This window comes from Diabrotica virgifera, chromosome 10 (assembly GCF_917563875.1).
Source record: "Diabrotica virgifera virgifera chromosome 10, PGI_DIABVI_V3a".
NCBI classification, from domain to species: Eukaryota; Metazoa; Arthropoda; class Insecta; order Coleoptera; family Chrysomelidae; genus Diabrotica; species Diabrotica virgifera.
In genome coordinates, this window is record NC_065452.1 from 115488693 (window position 1) to 115504997 (window position 16305).

Consider the following 16305-nt stretch of genomic DNA (forward strand, 5'->3'; position numbering starts at 1 on the left):
GTCCGAGCTGCTGAAGCCCAATTATGAACCACAACACATCTACTAAGATGTTAATGACTATGATGATGATGATGGCATTTTTGCCGGCGAGATCCTTTCGAATTGTTAAATTGCATATTACCCTTCTACTATTATTACCTTTATATATTATTACCCTTGCTGCTGCTATTGCAGCAACACTGGTCCAGGGGGACCGACGGCTTAACTTACCCTCCGAACCACGGTTAACGGCTTGTATTATTTTTAGAAATGAAAATATCGTTGTTAATACCGAGATTCGAACTCGTGGTCGATACGAAAAAACGGGTCTCAAACATTCGAAAGCTTTTATACCTGAACCTTCGAAGAATATATACAAATATCTACTAGATATGAATAGGAATCATCTGCGAATTATCATAGGTCTCCTAACAGAACACTGCCGCCTGAAGGGGCACATGAACAAAATCGGACTAACGGAAATAGCGAATTGCAGATTCTGTCGGGCTGATGATGAAAGGGCACAAGATGTTCTGTATAATTGCCCAGGATTGGATAGGATAAGGATTAATACATTTGAGGATAATTAACTAGAGTTCTACGACTTAGTAAAAATGTCAAGCAAGGCGATAATAGACTTTGTTAAAATGGCTAGGCTGAAGGGACAACTATGACCTAGCGATGAGCTACAATAGACCTCTTAGGTCGACTGGAAGGGTAGTTAAGCTCGCTCATATTGAACCTAACCTAACTCCATCCAGAAATGAACATACTGGGCTATAGAGATGAACTCAATATAGAAAATTTATTTATATAGAAAATATATAAAATTATAACGATTATAATGGGTAACATATGAGTAACAATTTTATTACTAAGTACTTTTTACTTACAGTTTACCTATACAATTTGGCAAGACTTTGGTTACAGACAATATTTCATAAAATGCAAAATTCTTTTTAGTGAAATGAATTTCGACTCGATTTAAGTTCTCTGTTTACCCAGGTATAACCATACCAACAGGCACCGCTAGGAAAACATTCCACTTTGCAGTTCAGAGAACCCGTACGAAACGAGTCTATGTACTCTATATAGAGTATGGCATTAGTAAAATAAGAAAATCTACGATTTCGTTTTGATTAAAATCTGTCTTCTTCCATCCCCCGATAGTACTATTTCTAGGTCTACCTGTTATCAAGGAGGCTCTGAAGAAGACAGATTTTTACCATTACGACCGTAGTTTCTCGATATAAATTAAAACAATTTATATCGCAGTATGGTTAGAACGCCCTCTAACGGGGAATAAGTGAAATGAAGTTCGACTCGATTCAAGTTCTCTGTTTACGCAGGTATAACCATACCAACAGGCACCGCTAGGAAAACATTCCACTTTGCAATTCAGAGAACCCGTACGAAACGAGTCTGTGTACTCTATACAGAGTATGGCATTAGTAAAATAAGAAAATCTAAGGTTTCGTTTTCATTAAAATCTGTCTTCCTCAATCCCCCGATAGTACTATTTCTAGGTCTACCTGTTATCAAGGAGGCTCAACAGGTAGACCTAGAAATAGTACTATCGGGGGATGGAGGAAGACAGATTTTAATCAAACCGAAATCGTAGATTTTCTTATTTTACTAATGACATACTCTGTATAGAGTACACAGACTCGTTTCGTACGGGTTCTCTGAACTGCAAAGTGGAATGTTTTCCTAGTGGTGCCTGTTGGTATGGTTATACCTGGGTAAACAGAGAACTTAAATCGAGTCGAAATTCATTTCACTTATTCCCCGTTAGAGGGCGTTCTAACCATACTGTGATATAAATTGTTTTAATTTATATCGAGAGACTACGGTCGTAATGGTAAAAATCTGTCTTCTTCAGAGCCTCCTTGACAACAGGTAGACCTAGAAATAGTACTATCGGGGGATCATCTAACGGATAGTCTTTCAAATATATTTGTATCTCTTCATATAGCTGAATTAACATGTAAACTTAATTCATTAAAAAAAAAGTGAGCTAACGAAACTTCTGAAAGATCGGATTCATTATGCTGATCTACTGAAATTAACTAACTAGTTATTTGGTGTTGTTTCGTTTAGAGGCTTAAGATATATTATAAGTTGAGATAAGTACATAGGCATATCTACAAATTAAACAAAGTAAATAGAAATTTAATTACTATATTATTCAATTTGTGATTTATTACATATACATAATTGGTTATGTCAAACACAAAGTTATTTTAATCATGAATTTCGTAGAATACTATCAAAATACTAAACCTTGTAATAAATGAATTTAGGTGAAAATATGTGCACTCAGGTGTAAAGAAATCGATCCACTTAATTTTTTTTTTATTTTTGAAGTCTCGAATTTCCTAAACCTGTCGTCCGATATAAGTGATTGTTTTACCATGTTATAGCCCTATTAATTAACGCTGTAGCCTTATTCATAATCGCTGTAATAATATTGCTGTACTTTAACAACTGGCCATGTTCATTAACAGTACAGGGTGTTTCTAAATAAGTGCGACAAACTTTAAGTGGTAATTTTACATGAGAAAATAATGACAGTTTGCTTTATAATCATATGTCTGCAAACGCTTCGTTTAGATAAGGGATGTTAATTTTTTTTACAAACTGACGATTTATTTATTGCTTTAACCTTAACCCCTTCGGTACGGTGATGCACCCGTGTGCATTATGCTTGACTGTCCGCTCAGTACGGTGATGCACACGGGTGCATCATGAGTTTTTGTTCGCCATATACGGCGATGCCACCATCTGCATCATATTTCAGGTATTTTTGTTCCATCCGAATTACCTTATTCAAATCTAAAAGTGGGGAAACCACGCCCAAAAGTGGGTGATGTCCTGAAGATTAGATTTAGTTAATTTTATTGGTGATAAGGTTGTTTGCATGTTTGACTGATGGGATTGTGTGGGAGGTAAAGTTACTGTGCTGCTGTTTGCAACTTACCTTACTATCACTTACAAGATAATTCGGATGGAATTTCCCAGATTAGGAGACTGGGACGATATCAAACAGAAAATAATCTGGGGAATTCCATCCGAATTATCTTGTTTATCTTTTTTAATAATTTTTGTTCAAAATGGTATTTTAAGGATAAAATTTAATTTAACTCACATACTATGTAGAATAATAAATTTAATAAAAATAGTTTTATTTCTAAAATTAGTGATATTATTACATTAACTTTAATTAGTTGTAGTGTGATACTGTATTTTAACCGACCGCGAAGCCGGTCGGCAAGCGCTCGAATCCGTATATAGGAGCCGACTTGCCGAATGACGGTCCGACACGAAGGGGTTAAAACCAGTTGAGATATGCAAATCAAATTTGGTGGGTTTTCTTCTTCTTCTTCAGGTGCCGTCCTCGTTCCGAAGTTTGGCTATCATCAAGGCTATGCGTATTTTTGATACCGTAGATCTAAATAATTGGCAGCTGCTGCACTTGTACCAATCTCTTAAATTCTTCAACCATGAATGTTTTCTTCTGCCAATGGATCTTTTACCTATTATTTTTCCCTGAATAATTAATTGTAGTAGCTGGTACTTTTGTCCCCTCATTATATGTCCCAAGTATTGCAGTTTGCGCTTTTTAATAGTAAGCGCAAGTTCTTTTTCTTTCTGCATCCTTCGCAACACTTCCATGTTTGTCACTCTCTCTGTCCACGATATTCTCAGTATCCTGCGGTACATCCACATCTCGAATGCTTCTATTTTCCTTGTATCGATCTTTTTCAGTGTCCAAGCTTCCATTCCATAGAAAAGAACTGACAGCACGTAACATCTCATCAGGCGAATTTTAAGATTTAAACTTAGCTCTCTTCCGCATAAAACTGTTTTCATTTTGGTAAAAGTAGCTCTAGCTTTTGCTATTCTGATCTTGATTTCTTCAGAGTTGTCGTTGTTTTCATTAATCACAGTTCCCAGGTAATTATATTTTCTAACACGCTCAATTCTTTGATCATGTACGGTTATGTCAGAAAAATTTTGTGGAGATTTCGACACCATCATTATTTTTGTTTTTTTATGTTAAGTGATAAACCGAACTTTTCGCTGCACTCTACTATTCTGTTTATCAGTGTTTGGAGATCTTCCGGGGTTTCTGCTATTAATACTGTGTCATCAGCGTATCTCAAATTGTTTATTAAAGTGCCATTTATTTTAACTCCTATATCTTGGTCAGCAAGGGCTCTGTTTATAATATCTTCTGAATATAAGTTAAACAAGGTTGGTGAAAGTATGCATCCCTGCCTTACGCCTTTTTTGATCTCGAGTTCCTCGGTTGTTTCCCGTTCTACTCTTATATTCGCCTTCTGGTTATAGTAAATATTGAAAATAATTCTGAGGTCCCTTTTATCCAAGTTTTTCTCTACCAACAGTCTCATCAGGTGTTCGTGGCGAACTTTATCGAACGCCTTGTTGTAGTCAATAAAGCACATATATATATATCCTGGTTAACATCCAGGCATCTTTGGCACATGATATTAAGTGCAAATAGTGCTTCCCTTGTTCCAAGCCCGTTTCGAAACCCGAACTGAGTATCACTGATGTCAGCGTCTAGTTTTTTGTGAATTCTTGTATGTATCACTTTAAGAAATACTTTTAGTGTGTGTCCCATTAAGCTTATTGTGCGATGGTCGGTGCAAAGTTTTGCGTTTGTTTTCTTTGGAATAGTCACAAAAGTTGACAGAAGCCATTCCTTAGGTATTTCTCCCGTTTTATAAATGCAGTTAAAGAGGTCAACCAAAACATTTACTGTTTCATCTTCCACAAGCTTAAGAAGTTCCGATGGAAGTCCATCTGGACCCGGTGATTTGCCATTTTTCATTGTTTTTATAGCATATAGTATTTCTTCTTTAGAGATTTTTGGTCCTTCCTCACCTTGTATGTTACCAATATCATGATCCTCTCTTTCATCGGCAAAGAGTTCTTCTATATAATTCTTCCATGTCGTAAGCTTTTCTTGTAGGTCAGTTATTATTTGTCCATTTGCGTTGTATAGGACATTGGGATGCTTCCTTTTTTGTATACCTGCCAACTCTTTTACCTTTTTATGTAGGTTAAACGTATCATGTTTTAATTGCAGTTCTTCAATTTCTTCACATTTTCTTTTGTAAAAGTTTTCTTTCGCTGACCTTATTTCATCTCTAATTTGCTTGTGTATCTAGTTGTATTTTTGTTTGCATTTTCCCTTAAACTGTCTTCGTTCCTCCATGAGACTTAAAATTTTCTCTGTCATCCATTCTTGTCTTTTTGTCGTATTTCCTCTGCTAAGGATATTCTGAGCGGGTTTTATTAGGGCTTCTTTTAAGTTTTGCCACTTGTTTTCCACGTGCGTGTTTGGTTCCTTTTTAGACAACATTCTTAGGTTACCATTTATCTGTTGCTTTAATTCTTCTTTGATTTTTGAGTTCTGTAAGCGGCTGGTATCTATGTAATCTGGTTTTACCCTTTGTGAAGGTTTCTTAAGTTTAATGCTTACACGCGCTATCAAGGGATTGTGGTCCGAGGAAACATCTGCGCCTGGGTACGCCTTAACCGATTTTATGCCGTTTTTGTATCTTTCATTTATCAACACAAAGTCTATTTGATTCCTAACTATTTTCTGTGCGTTATGTTGAGGTGATGTCCACGTATAAAGCCTTCTTTTGGGGAGTTTAAAAAATGTGTTTGAAATAATCATATCGTTTTCTTGGCAGAACTGTAACATTCGGTCTCCTCTCTCGTTCCTTAACCCGAGACCATAATTTCCTACATATTTGCCGCTTTTTCCTTCCCCAATTTTGGAATTAAAATCACCAAGGATAATTGTGACGTCTCTTGCCTTTATAGATTTTAGAACATGGTTAATTTGTTTATAGAATTCCTCAACCTCTTCATCTGATTTTTCTGCAGTAGGAGCATAAACCTGTATGATATTAAGATTTACAGTTTTTGTATGAAGTTGAAGGAATATTACTCTATCAGACACTGGTGTAAAGTTAATAACAGACTGCATCATTTTTTTTGATACAACAATTGCTACTCCATATCTGTGGTGTGGGTCATTATTTCCTGAAAAATATATCATTCCGTTGTTTGTCGCGAAGCTGCCTGAACTCGACCACCTTGTATCGCTGATACCTAAAATATCGATATTTAACCTTTGCATCTCTTGTATAATATTGTTCATTTTTCCAGGTTCATACATACTTCTGACGTTCCACGTACCAATATTTATTGCATCTTTAAAACAGGGATTTCGCCGGGTTACGACCTGAGAGGCCCTGTTGTCATGAGAATTACCTCTCCTGCCGGATCTTGTTTTCCGATGTCCATGATCAGTACCAGAATTTATTGTACGTTGTACAGCCATGATGATTGTACTAGAGATATCCAATTGGATCTTTAATACAGTGGTTTCTCCTTGCCTTCTGTATCCTTATGCCGTTGGTCATTTACTTGATTCATTCGCCTTTGGTGCCAATTTCTTAGCGCCAGGACAAAAGAGTGCCCTTCCACTTACCAACTCATCCGCCCGAAGCCGTTGGTCAGTAAGTGTGGGATTGCTTATACCGGCAATCGCTCGGTGGAGTTTTCGCCATATCTGACTACCCTCACTTAGTTTAGCCTGCAGACCAATCCAGTTGCAGTTGGTGGGTTTTAAGACGTAGTTATTGCACATTTTTTGACATACAATTAAGAATTTTATATTCACCATACGGCGTGCATACGGGTAATATGATCGGTCATAATACCCGTTTGCGCGCCAATGGTGAATATTAAATTCTTAACTGTATGTCAAAAAATGTGCAATAACTACGTCTTAAAACCCACCAAATTTGATTTGCATATCTCAACTGGTTTTAAAGCAATAAATAAATCGTCAGTTTGTAAAAAAATTGAACATCCCGTATCTCGGAAACGAAGCGTTTGCGGATATATGATTATAAAGCAAACTGTCATTATTTTCTCATGTGAAATTACCCCTTAAAGTTTGTCGCACTTATTTAGAAACACCCTGTACTGATGACAAACATGGCCAGTTGTTAAAGTACCTAACTTTTTTATTATCCTACATAAGCGAATGAATCTAAAAAAAGAATGTTAAGAAAACCTGAGGCTATAGTTGGGTTTTAATTTCAGTATTTTATAAATGCTATAATAGTCCACCGGGTGATGCGAACTTTGAGAAAAAAACACAGTTTGATTCGTACATCCGGTATCCAATGACAGTTTATATGTCCAGCAACAATATTATTATAGCGATATTGTTATATACATGGTAACATGATATAGGCTATAACATGGTAAAAAAATCACTTACATCGGACAACAGGTTTAGGAAATTCGAGACTTCAAAAATGAAAAAAATTTTAAGTGGATCGATTTTTTTGCACCGACTTTGCCGCCTGGAATCTTCTTGCTTGGATTTTTGTTGGTAATGTGAACTTGATATCATTTTCAGCTGCTCTTCCTAAAAAGTGACACAAAAACAAATACAGTAATTGATTATTCCGAATTATAACACAAAACAATTTTTTTAATTGATCCAATTTCTAAATCGTCAAATTTAAGTTCCTAATTTGATAAAGAAACTGAAAGACAAGCAAAAATGGTTTACAGTGAAACGATTCACTGTGTACTTGAAACATGCACACTGAAAATAATAGGAAAAAAGCTGTAAATATCCACTTTCTCTATTTTCGTTAACCTCTGATCATCCACTGTTTGATGTGGAATATATAGCTATTTAAATAACAAGAGAGAAAAGTGCTACTTTTCCTCCCGAGAATGAAGTCCTCCGCTACGCGTCGGGCAATAATCATTCAAGGGAGGAAAAGGCACTTTACTCCCATGTTATACATATGGTTTTTCCATCTTCCTCAAATATCAAGTAATTTTATCATTTTTAAATAATTTATTTATGTGACTAACTGACAAAGTTTATTAGAGCACTAAAACTAACAGGTAGTTACAGTATAACTGTCAACTGTCAAATGTAAGTCAAATTATTAATGTAAACATTGATAAATCAAAATAACAATTTACTGTTTTTACCATTCTGCAAAATTCTCTATAAATAAACTTTAAAATGTATATACTTACATAATAGCTGATAGAATATTGTATAGGGCGTCAATAAGTTATTTCATCAACCATGACGTCACTTTTACTTTTCCTCCCTAGGGAGGAAAAGTATACTTTCGGTAGAGGAAGGTGGAAAAACTATTTTTTAAGCTCTTCTTTGTCCTTATAAGCAATTCTGCTTGTTTATTGGCTGAATGATACCTCTATGGAAGGTTGTCACGTCATATTTTGCGTGGTCGTCCTATATTTCTACCAATTGGTGATTTATCTGTTGGTAGTTAGACCAAATAGGTCTCCCCATTCTGCTCATTTTTCCATTCTTTTTCTGTTCAGTGTCCATTCGTTTATACACTGTTCGTTACATTTTCTTATAATGTCTTCACTCCTCTTTCGATCTCTCAGCCTATTTCCTGTTATTCTTCTCAGTATTCTCATCTTTGCCTTTTCTAGTAGTCTTTTTGTTGGGGCTGTGTCGCGTCTTTTTCTGATGCATATGTCATTATTGTTCTTACACTGACTATAAATTATTGACTTCATCTCAGTGTTAATATGGCAGTTTCTCCATATCTTGTTATTAAGGCATTCTTCCAGTCTATATGCTCTTTCTACTTGATCTCTCACTTCCTTGTTCAGGTTTCCATAAATAGACAGTGTAATTCTAAGGTATTTTCTTTCCATTACTTGTTCAATACTGATGCCATCGATTTCTATTTCATATCTAATTGGCTCTTTACTGATTACTATTGTTTTAGTTTTCTGAGATGAGATTGTCATACTGAATTCTTTTACTCTTATCTTCAACCTATGGACTAATCCTTGCAGACTATCTTCATCTTGGGCTATCAATATAGCGTCATCTGCGTAACAGAGTATTTTTACTTCTTTGATTCCCATGCTGTATCCTCTTCTTTTGTTGATTCTTTGATGATTTCATCCATGAATAAATCGAAGAAGATAGGGCTCAATGAGTCCCCTGCGTTATTCCGTTGCCTATGTCTATAGGTTCTGTAACTATTCTGACTTCCATTTTGTTGTTTTGGTAAATGTTTTCAATAGTCTTTATGATATCTAGGGGAACTTCTCTATTGTACAGAAGATGGATTACATCTTTGAGTCTTACTCTGTCAAATACTTTCTTCAAAGTAACCCAGACATAGCAATGTTGGTCTATTATACTGCTAGTGATTTTTCAGTAATTTGAATTATGACGAATATTGCGTCTGTACAAGCTCTTCCAGTACGAAAACTCTATTGTTCATCTGCTAAACTTATCCTCTGATTCATTACGTCTTGTAAGATTTTCGGTGTAAGTTCTAGGATAGTATTTAACAAATTTATACCTCTGTAGTTTTCTGTCTGTTTTTTATCTCCTTTTTGGATAATAGTAGTTCACTAATTCTCCATTTTTCCGGTATTTTATGTTTTATAATTTTGTTAATTAATGTTGTTAACTGTTCTGTCATTGCTGCTCCACAATATTTCAGTAATTCGTTTGGTATTCCTTCTTGACCTGCAGCTTTTCTGTTATTCAGCTTTTCAAGTGATTTTAGAACTTCTTGTGTACATATTTCTATTAACTTCTTTATTTGTGGTAATTTTTTAAGTTCTTTAAACTGAAATATTTTTCAATTACCTCTTCTGGAACATTCAAACTTCTACATGTTCTACTATAATAATTTCAGCGTTTACTGATTTATATCCCATTTTTATGAGACCAACCTATTATTCAGCCGTGTGATGGATGACCGAAGTTATTTTTAACGTTTGAGTTAAATTTAATATTACTCTCAGGTATAACGATGCCCCAACGGAAAAAGAAGGAATGCAACAGAATACACATAGCGCAGTGGTTCCCAACCTTTTATGTCTGGCGACCCACCTTCTGATATTTTTTCATATTTGCGACCCATCCCTCACCCATGATGATATATATCTACGTTATTCAACTACTGTAAGGGCCAAGCCGCGACCCACCTGAAACCTCTCCGCGACCCACTAATGGGTCGCGACCCACCGATTGGGAAACGCTGACATAGCGAATAATATCAGATCCATGGCTCAAGATGAAAAGCTGTACGAACTCGAAGAGACTCGAAGAGCTATTACAAAGGAAAGGAGGACGAAACATATGGAGGAATAGGATTTTTGATCAAAGAGAAAATTAAACAAAACGTAATCGAGTATAAGAGCATATCAGATAGAGTAGGATATATCATACTAGAAATTAACAGGAAGACAAGAATGAAACTAATACAAGTAAATGCTCCAACAACAACACATGATGAGGAAGAAATTGATAACTTTTATGATGACATCACCACAGCAATGGAAGACAAAAATATAAAAACAACAATCGTTATGGGAGATTTTAACGCAAAAATCGGAAAGAAAATGGAAGATTCAGAAAACAAAATAGGAAACTACGGACTTTTTTTTTTTTTTTTATATTGACATCCCAATTTATTACAATCTGCCGTTTTTTACAAAGTAATAAGCATTAAATAATATTTATGTCGGCTAAACTATTGACATGTGGCGAACATACCCATTAATATGCCGCTCTTAATGTTAGTCTACTAAACTATTATTGGTTCTGGGAAAACATAAATAAGTACTACACTTTTTTTTTAGCTCACACTAAATCACTGGTCACTTTACGTTTTAACCTGCGCACTGCACACATCTGCATCAAGTTCCTTGCTAGGTGGTTTGGGTGTTCCCGCAATCGGTCCTTGTATTTTTTTATTCGATATGTAATTTCTTCCTTTACATAAGAAACTACGGACTTGGATCAAGGAATATTAGGGGTGAAAGACTACTAGAATATTTGGAACAACAAAACCTTCATGCAATAAATACATACTTTAATAAGAAGCCAAACCGAAAATGGACATGGGTCTCCCCAAATGGGGTGACAAAAAATGAAATAGACTACTTCCTCTGCCAAAATAAACAAATCTTCGAAGACGTAACTGCACTTAATAAATTCTCAACTGGCAGCGACCACCGCATACTACGAGCCAAAATAGAAATAAGCAAACTAGAGACGCAGAAACCTAGAAGAAAACCAACGGCTATTGACCATAGCAGAATAAGACAAAACGCAGAAGAATATAGACAGACTTTAAGGGAAAACTATAAACAACAAGTAGCAAAGGAAGAGTCAGAAATTAATAAGATTAATGAAGAAATGAAAGAAAAACTCTTGGAAGCGAATGAAAACTGCCAAAAAACTAACAACAAAAGAAAATAGATTAAGTAGCGGGACAGTTAAATTAATGGAAAGTAGACGAACACTAATAAGCGAAAACAAAAGAAACACAGTAGAATACGTAGAACTGAACAAACTTATTAGGAGAAAAACCAGAGAGGATCTAAGAAAACACACTGAAAATGAAATCGAGAAAGTAATTGAGAGAAATAAGGGCCTAAAATGCTTACGACCAAATTTAGGGAAACCACTACTCATTTCAATAAAGGATAAAACAGGACGGGAAGAGAGGAGAAAAGATAAGATATCAGAAGAAGTAGAAAGGTTTTATAAAGAACTATACACCTCAAAGAAAGACGCAAACTTCAACACTCAGGAATATATCAAGAAAACAATCACGAATGTAAACTCAGAAACATTACCAAAAATAGAAAATTATGAAATAGAAGCAGCACTATCACAATTAAAGAACAACAAAGCACCAGGACCAGATGGAATCCTTGCTGAAATGTTGAAAGAAGGGAAAGAAGAAATCTTACAAACATTAAGAAATCTGTTTAATCAGTGTCTACATAAAGGAGAAATACCCGACGAATGGAACGCAAGTCTTACAATCCTGCTATTTAAGAAAGGCGACAGAAAGGATATAAAAAATTACAGACCCATCTCACTGCTGTCGCAAACGTATAAACTATTCATGAGGATTATCAACAACAGGCTAACACACAAATTGGACTCGTATCAACCAGTAGAGCAGGCAGGATTCCGAAAGGGATATAGCACCACTGACCATCTTCTAACAATTAGGATAGAAAAAGCTAACGAATACCATATAGATCTGCACTTAGCGTTCGTTGACTACGAAAAAGCATTTGCCAGCGTGGAAATGAGGGCAATAGAAAAAGCTATAAACAACTGTAGAATAGATTCCAGATACAGAATGCTAATACATAATATATATAAGAAAGCAACAATGACACTACAATTGGAAGAATCCACAAAACCCATACCAATTTACAGAGGAGTGCGACAGGGAGATATTATTTCTTCTAAACTATTTACATTAGCACTGGAAGATGTTTTCAAAACAATGGAATGGACAAAAATGGGAATAAACATAAATGGAAAGAAACTAAACCACCTAAGATATGCAGACGATGTAGTAGTCATAGCATCAAGTTTTAAAGAACTACAAACCATGCTAACCGAACTAGCAAATGAATCCGAACAAAAAGGTGTAAAAATGAATTTTGCCAAAACAAAAACAATGACAAACACACAAGACAATAGAAACGTAATACTAAACGACATCACAATAGAAGCGGTTAATGATTATATATATTTGGGACAGATGATAAAAATAAATAAGGAAAACCAAACAGCGGAGGTAAAAAGAAGGGTCAGATTGGCCTGGGCAGGATTTGGAAAATTAAAATGGGTCCTAAAGAATAAAAAATACAACAATACTTAAAAACAACAGTGTTTGAACAGTACATACTCCCAATTCTCACATACGCATGCCAAACATGGACCTTGACCAAGGCAAACATGGATAAAATAATGAAGACACAAAGAGCCATGGAGAGAGCAATGTTAGGAGTAAAATTAACAGAAAAAAAGCAAAACAACTGGGTCAGAAATAGAACAAAAGTCAAAGACGCAGGCCAACATATAGCCAGGCTAAAATGGAGCTTCGCAGGTCATAACGCTAGACAAACGGACAATAGGTGGAATAGCACGATACAACAATGGATACCATGGACAGCAAAGAGAGCAAGAGGACGACCCCAGATAAGATGGGGAGACGACATTAAAAAGATAGGAGGAACGCACTGGAAACAGAAAGTACTAAACAGAAGCGAATGGAGGAAGCTGGGGGAAGCCTATGTTCAAAATTGGACGAATTAAAGGGCAAAAGAAGAAGAAGATAACGATGCCCATAACTATTTAGGTAAAATTCGGTGTGATGTATTCTTCACAGTAATATGAGATAGTATTTCTTCAACGTTATATTAGAAATAACATTTGAGGAACAAAGTTTGAAGTAACAAAGAGAACCTTATGTAGAAATCGTACAAGTTGGAGTGAGCGCGAGAGATTTTTCGGAACATGCTACACGATGGGTAGATGACCGTAAAAGTAAATACCCATCGGCGGCCACCGCCGATGACCGAACGGCAAACAGCTGTCCGGGTTCGGTAGTGTTTCAAACGGTAGATAGAAACAGGGTTGCCAGATTGGTGTATTTCCCCACAATTTTGGGGTAATTTGAAAGCGTCTAGGGAAATTTTTCTAAGCAGAAATTGTAGTGGGATTTTTTGGGGGCGGAAAATTATGGGGGATTTTAAGGGGTCATGGTAAATTAAATTAGCGAATGTACATAGAACTGTATATTATACTCCCATATAATCGAATACAATAGGAACTATGAATTATTTCCAGGGCCCTCGTTGATAAGTAGTATAATTTTGGTTTACTGTTCTCTTCATTTGACTACTAATTTATTAAAATGCGGCAAAAATTTAAATTTGGGGTATTTGAGCTTTAATTTGAGGGAATTTCAGTTTCTAAGTGGGGGATTTATAAAATATCATCTGGCAACTCTGGATAGAAAGCTCAGTAGGTACTTAAAATAAAATTTTAACTTACATCTCTCGATTTGATTTTTGTATAATTTTTAAAATTGTATTACCCTTCTATTCTTAATTATTAAATTATTAGCTTCTAAATTCAATTGATTTCTATCTAAAAACAAGTCAAAAGATGAACCTAACCTTACATAACTACAGAGTTATCTCATAACTTGAGGTTTAACGTCGCGTTATAAAGTGACACTTGATATATCAGATAACTCAAGAACTGTCAAGAAATAACGCAAGTAGTTAAGTTAAATATGATACATCACACCAATTCGAGGATTATAACTTAACTACAGGATAACTTTACGTTAAAGATAACTTCGGTCATCATCATACTACTGATTATTTCAGCTTATATGTTTAGCCATATAATTTACCTCTGTTTTAGTACTTATATAATTCAATTATTTTTATGTTCAATGTCATATTTCTTACTTTTGAGTGTAGTATATTATTGTGTAGTGCGGTAAGAAGAACTGCACCATATAATAAAATGGTACACTTTGGGATCCCATCTAAGTTAGTTAAATTGACAATTTTTTTTTTTTTTTTTTTTAACATCCAACGTTTATTGCAATCTGTCTGATCACAAACAATAAGCAATACATAATATTATTGAAAAATAACACAGATGGAAGCCGCCCAGTGGCGAGCACCCAGTAAGACATATAACATTATAATTTTAAAATAAGACATAACAATTACTTGGAACATAATACATAGATAAAATTTAGTATAGTGGACAGTTCAGACAATAAAAATATGATTATTAAAAGTCTAAGGAACATGAATAAAAATACGAAGGAAGTTTAAAAATCACTTAAACTAAAACATGATTATTTCACTGCACTATGACACTGCACTCTGTTGTTGCTCTGATGTCCAGATGTACTAGAGGTCCAAAGGGTCAGGTCTTTTTAATCGTCTTTCATGAGAAATGTTGAGCAGGTCCGTGGCGAGTGGATTTGGATGGCAGGATAGTCTTGTCTTGTATCTAGAATTTACAGCAGATATTGCTTCGCTAACTGTTGGTAGCTGTAGGTCGTGGTGCAATCTCTGGTTCGTAACATACCAAGGGGCATTGCAGATCTGGCGCAACACTTTTGATTGGAACCGTTGAAGTTTTTGAATGTTGGTATTACTAGCTGTTCCCCATATTTGTGCTGCATATAGCCACACCGGTTTTAAAATACATTTATAAATCATAATTTTGTTCTCCAGGCTAAGATTTGATTTCCTACTCATGTACCAATACATTTTCCTGTAGATTAGGCCGAGTTGAAGACGTTTCTTCCAGATGTGGGTGCCCCAATTAAGTTTACTATCTAAATGAATTCCCAGGTATTTTACGGCGGTATTGACTGGTAGTGGAGTGTTATTTACAGAAACCGGAGGCGCGACACCTTTTTTTAAAGTAAATGTTATTTGTGTGGATTTTAAACTGTTGACTTGTACTCGCCACAATTTAAGCCAACTCTCTAGTTCAGTCAGATGATTTTGCAATACCTCGGATGCTTCTGTTGCTATAGGATTTGAAGCCATTATAACTGTGTCATCCGCATATGTAGCAATTGTTGTATTAATGGTGGTTGGAAGATCCGATGTGTATATTAAGTAAAGTGTTGGTCCTAATATACTTCCTTGTGGAACTCCAGAACATATTGGAAACAGGTTAGTAATTTCCCCTCCTCTTTTGACTTGAAAAAATCTATCTGTCAGATATGATCTTAATAGTGAACTTATGGGATAAGGAAATATGGATTTAATCTTGGAGATAAGACCTACATGCCAAACTTTATCGAATGCCTGTGAGACATCTAGGAATGCAGCTGTACAGTAATTTTTATGTTCGAGCGAATTTCTGATAGTTTTTACTAAATTGACAAAATTAAAAATGCAAAATGTAAGCTGGTGCGTTAGAATTCAGGGAGAAAACTCTTCGTTCTTTAATATTAATAATGGTCTAAACCAAGAGACGCGCTAGTGTGCCATACTCGTACCTAGGAAAAGGTAGCCAAATAGATACATATTAGATTTAACCGAACCGTTTTTAATAGATCGACACAAATTCTCGCATTCGCTGATAATATCGTTATAGTGGGCAGAAGTATGAAATATGTAGTGCAGTGTTTTATAAAGTTTATGAACGCGGCAAGTGAACTAGGTCTTGTTGTAAACGAGGAAAAAACAAAATAAATGTTAGTTGCTAAAATCCTCAAAATATTCAATACAGAATCCAAATTAACAACGACACCTGTGAGCAAGTCAAAGAATTCACATATTTTGGATCGGTGATAAATACAACAAACACGACAAGCGACAAAGTAAAAATACATATTATAGCAATGGCAAAACTCTCCGTGGTCTTCAAAAACA

The 16305-nt window shown here is 35.4% G+C and overlaps 1 protein-coding gene across 1 annotated transcript in view; it reads right to left on the reverse strand.

Annotated features, from left to right (window-relative positions):
* Positions 1–2144: 2144 nt before the first annotated feature.
* LOC126878694 (craniofacial development protein 2-like) overlaps positions 2145–16305 on the reverse strand; it is a 56633-nt gene continuing 42472 nt past the window's right edge. Inside the window, exon 4 of the mRNA XM_050641557.1 lies at positions 2145–7465. Coding sequence (XP_050497514.1) covers positions 5174–6364 — 1191 coding nt within the window. The 5' untranslated portion in view covers positions 6365–7465 and the 3' untranslated portion in view covers positions 2145–5173. The remainder of the gene's footprint in view (positions 7466–16305) is intronic.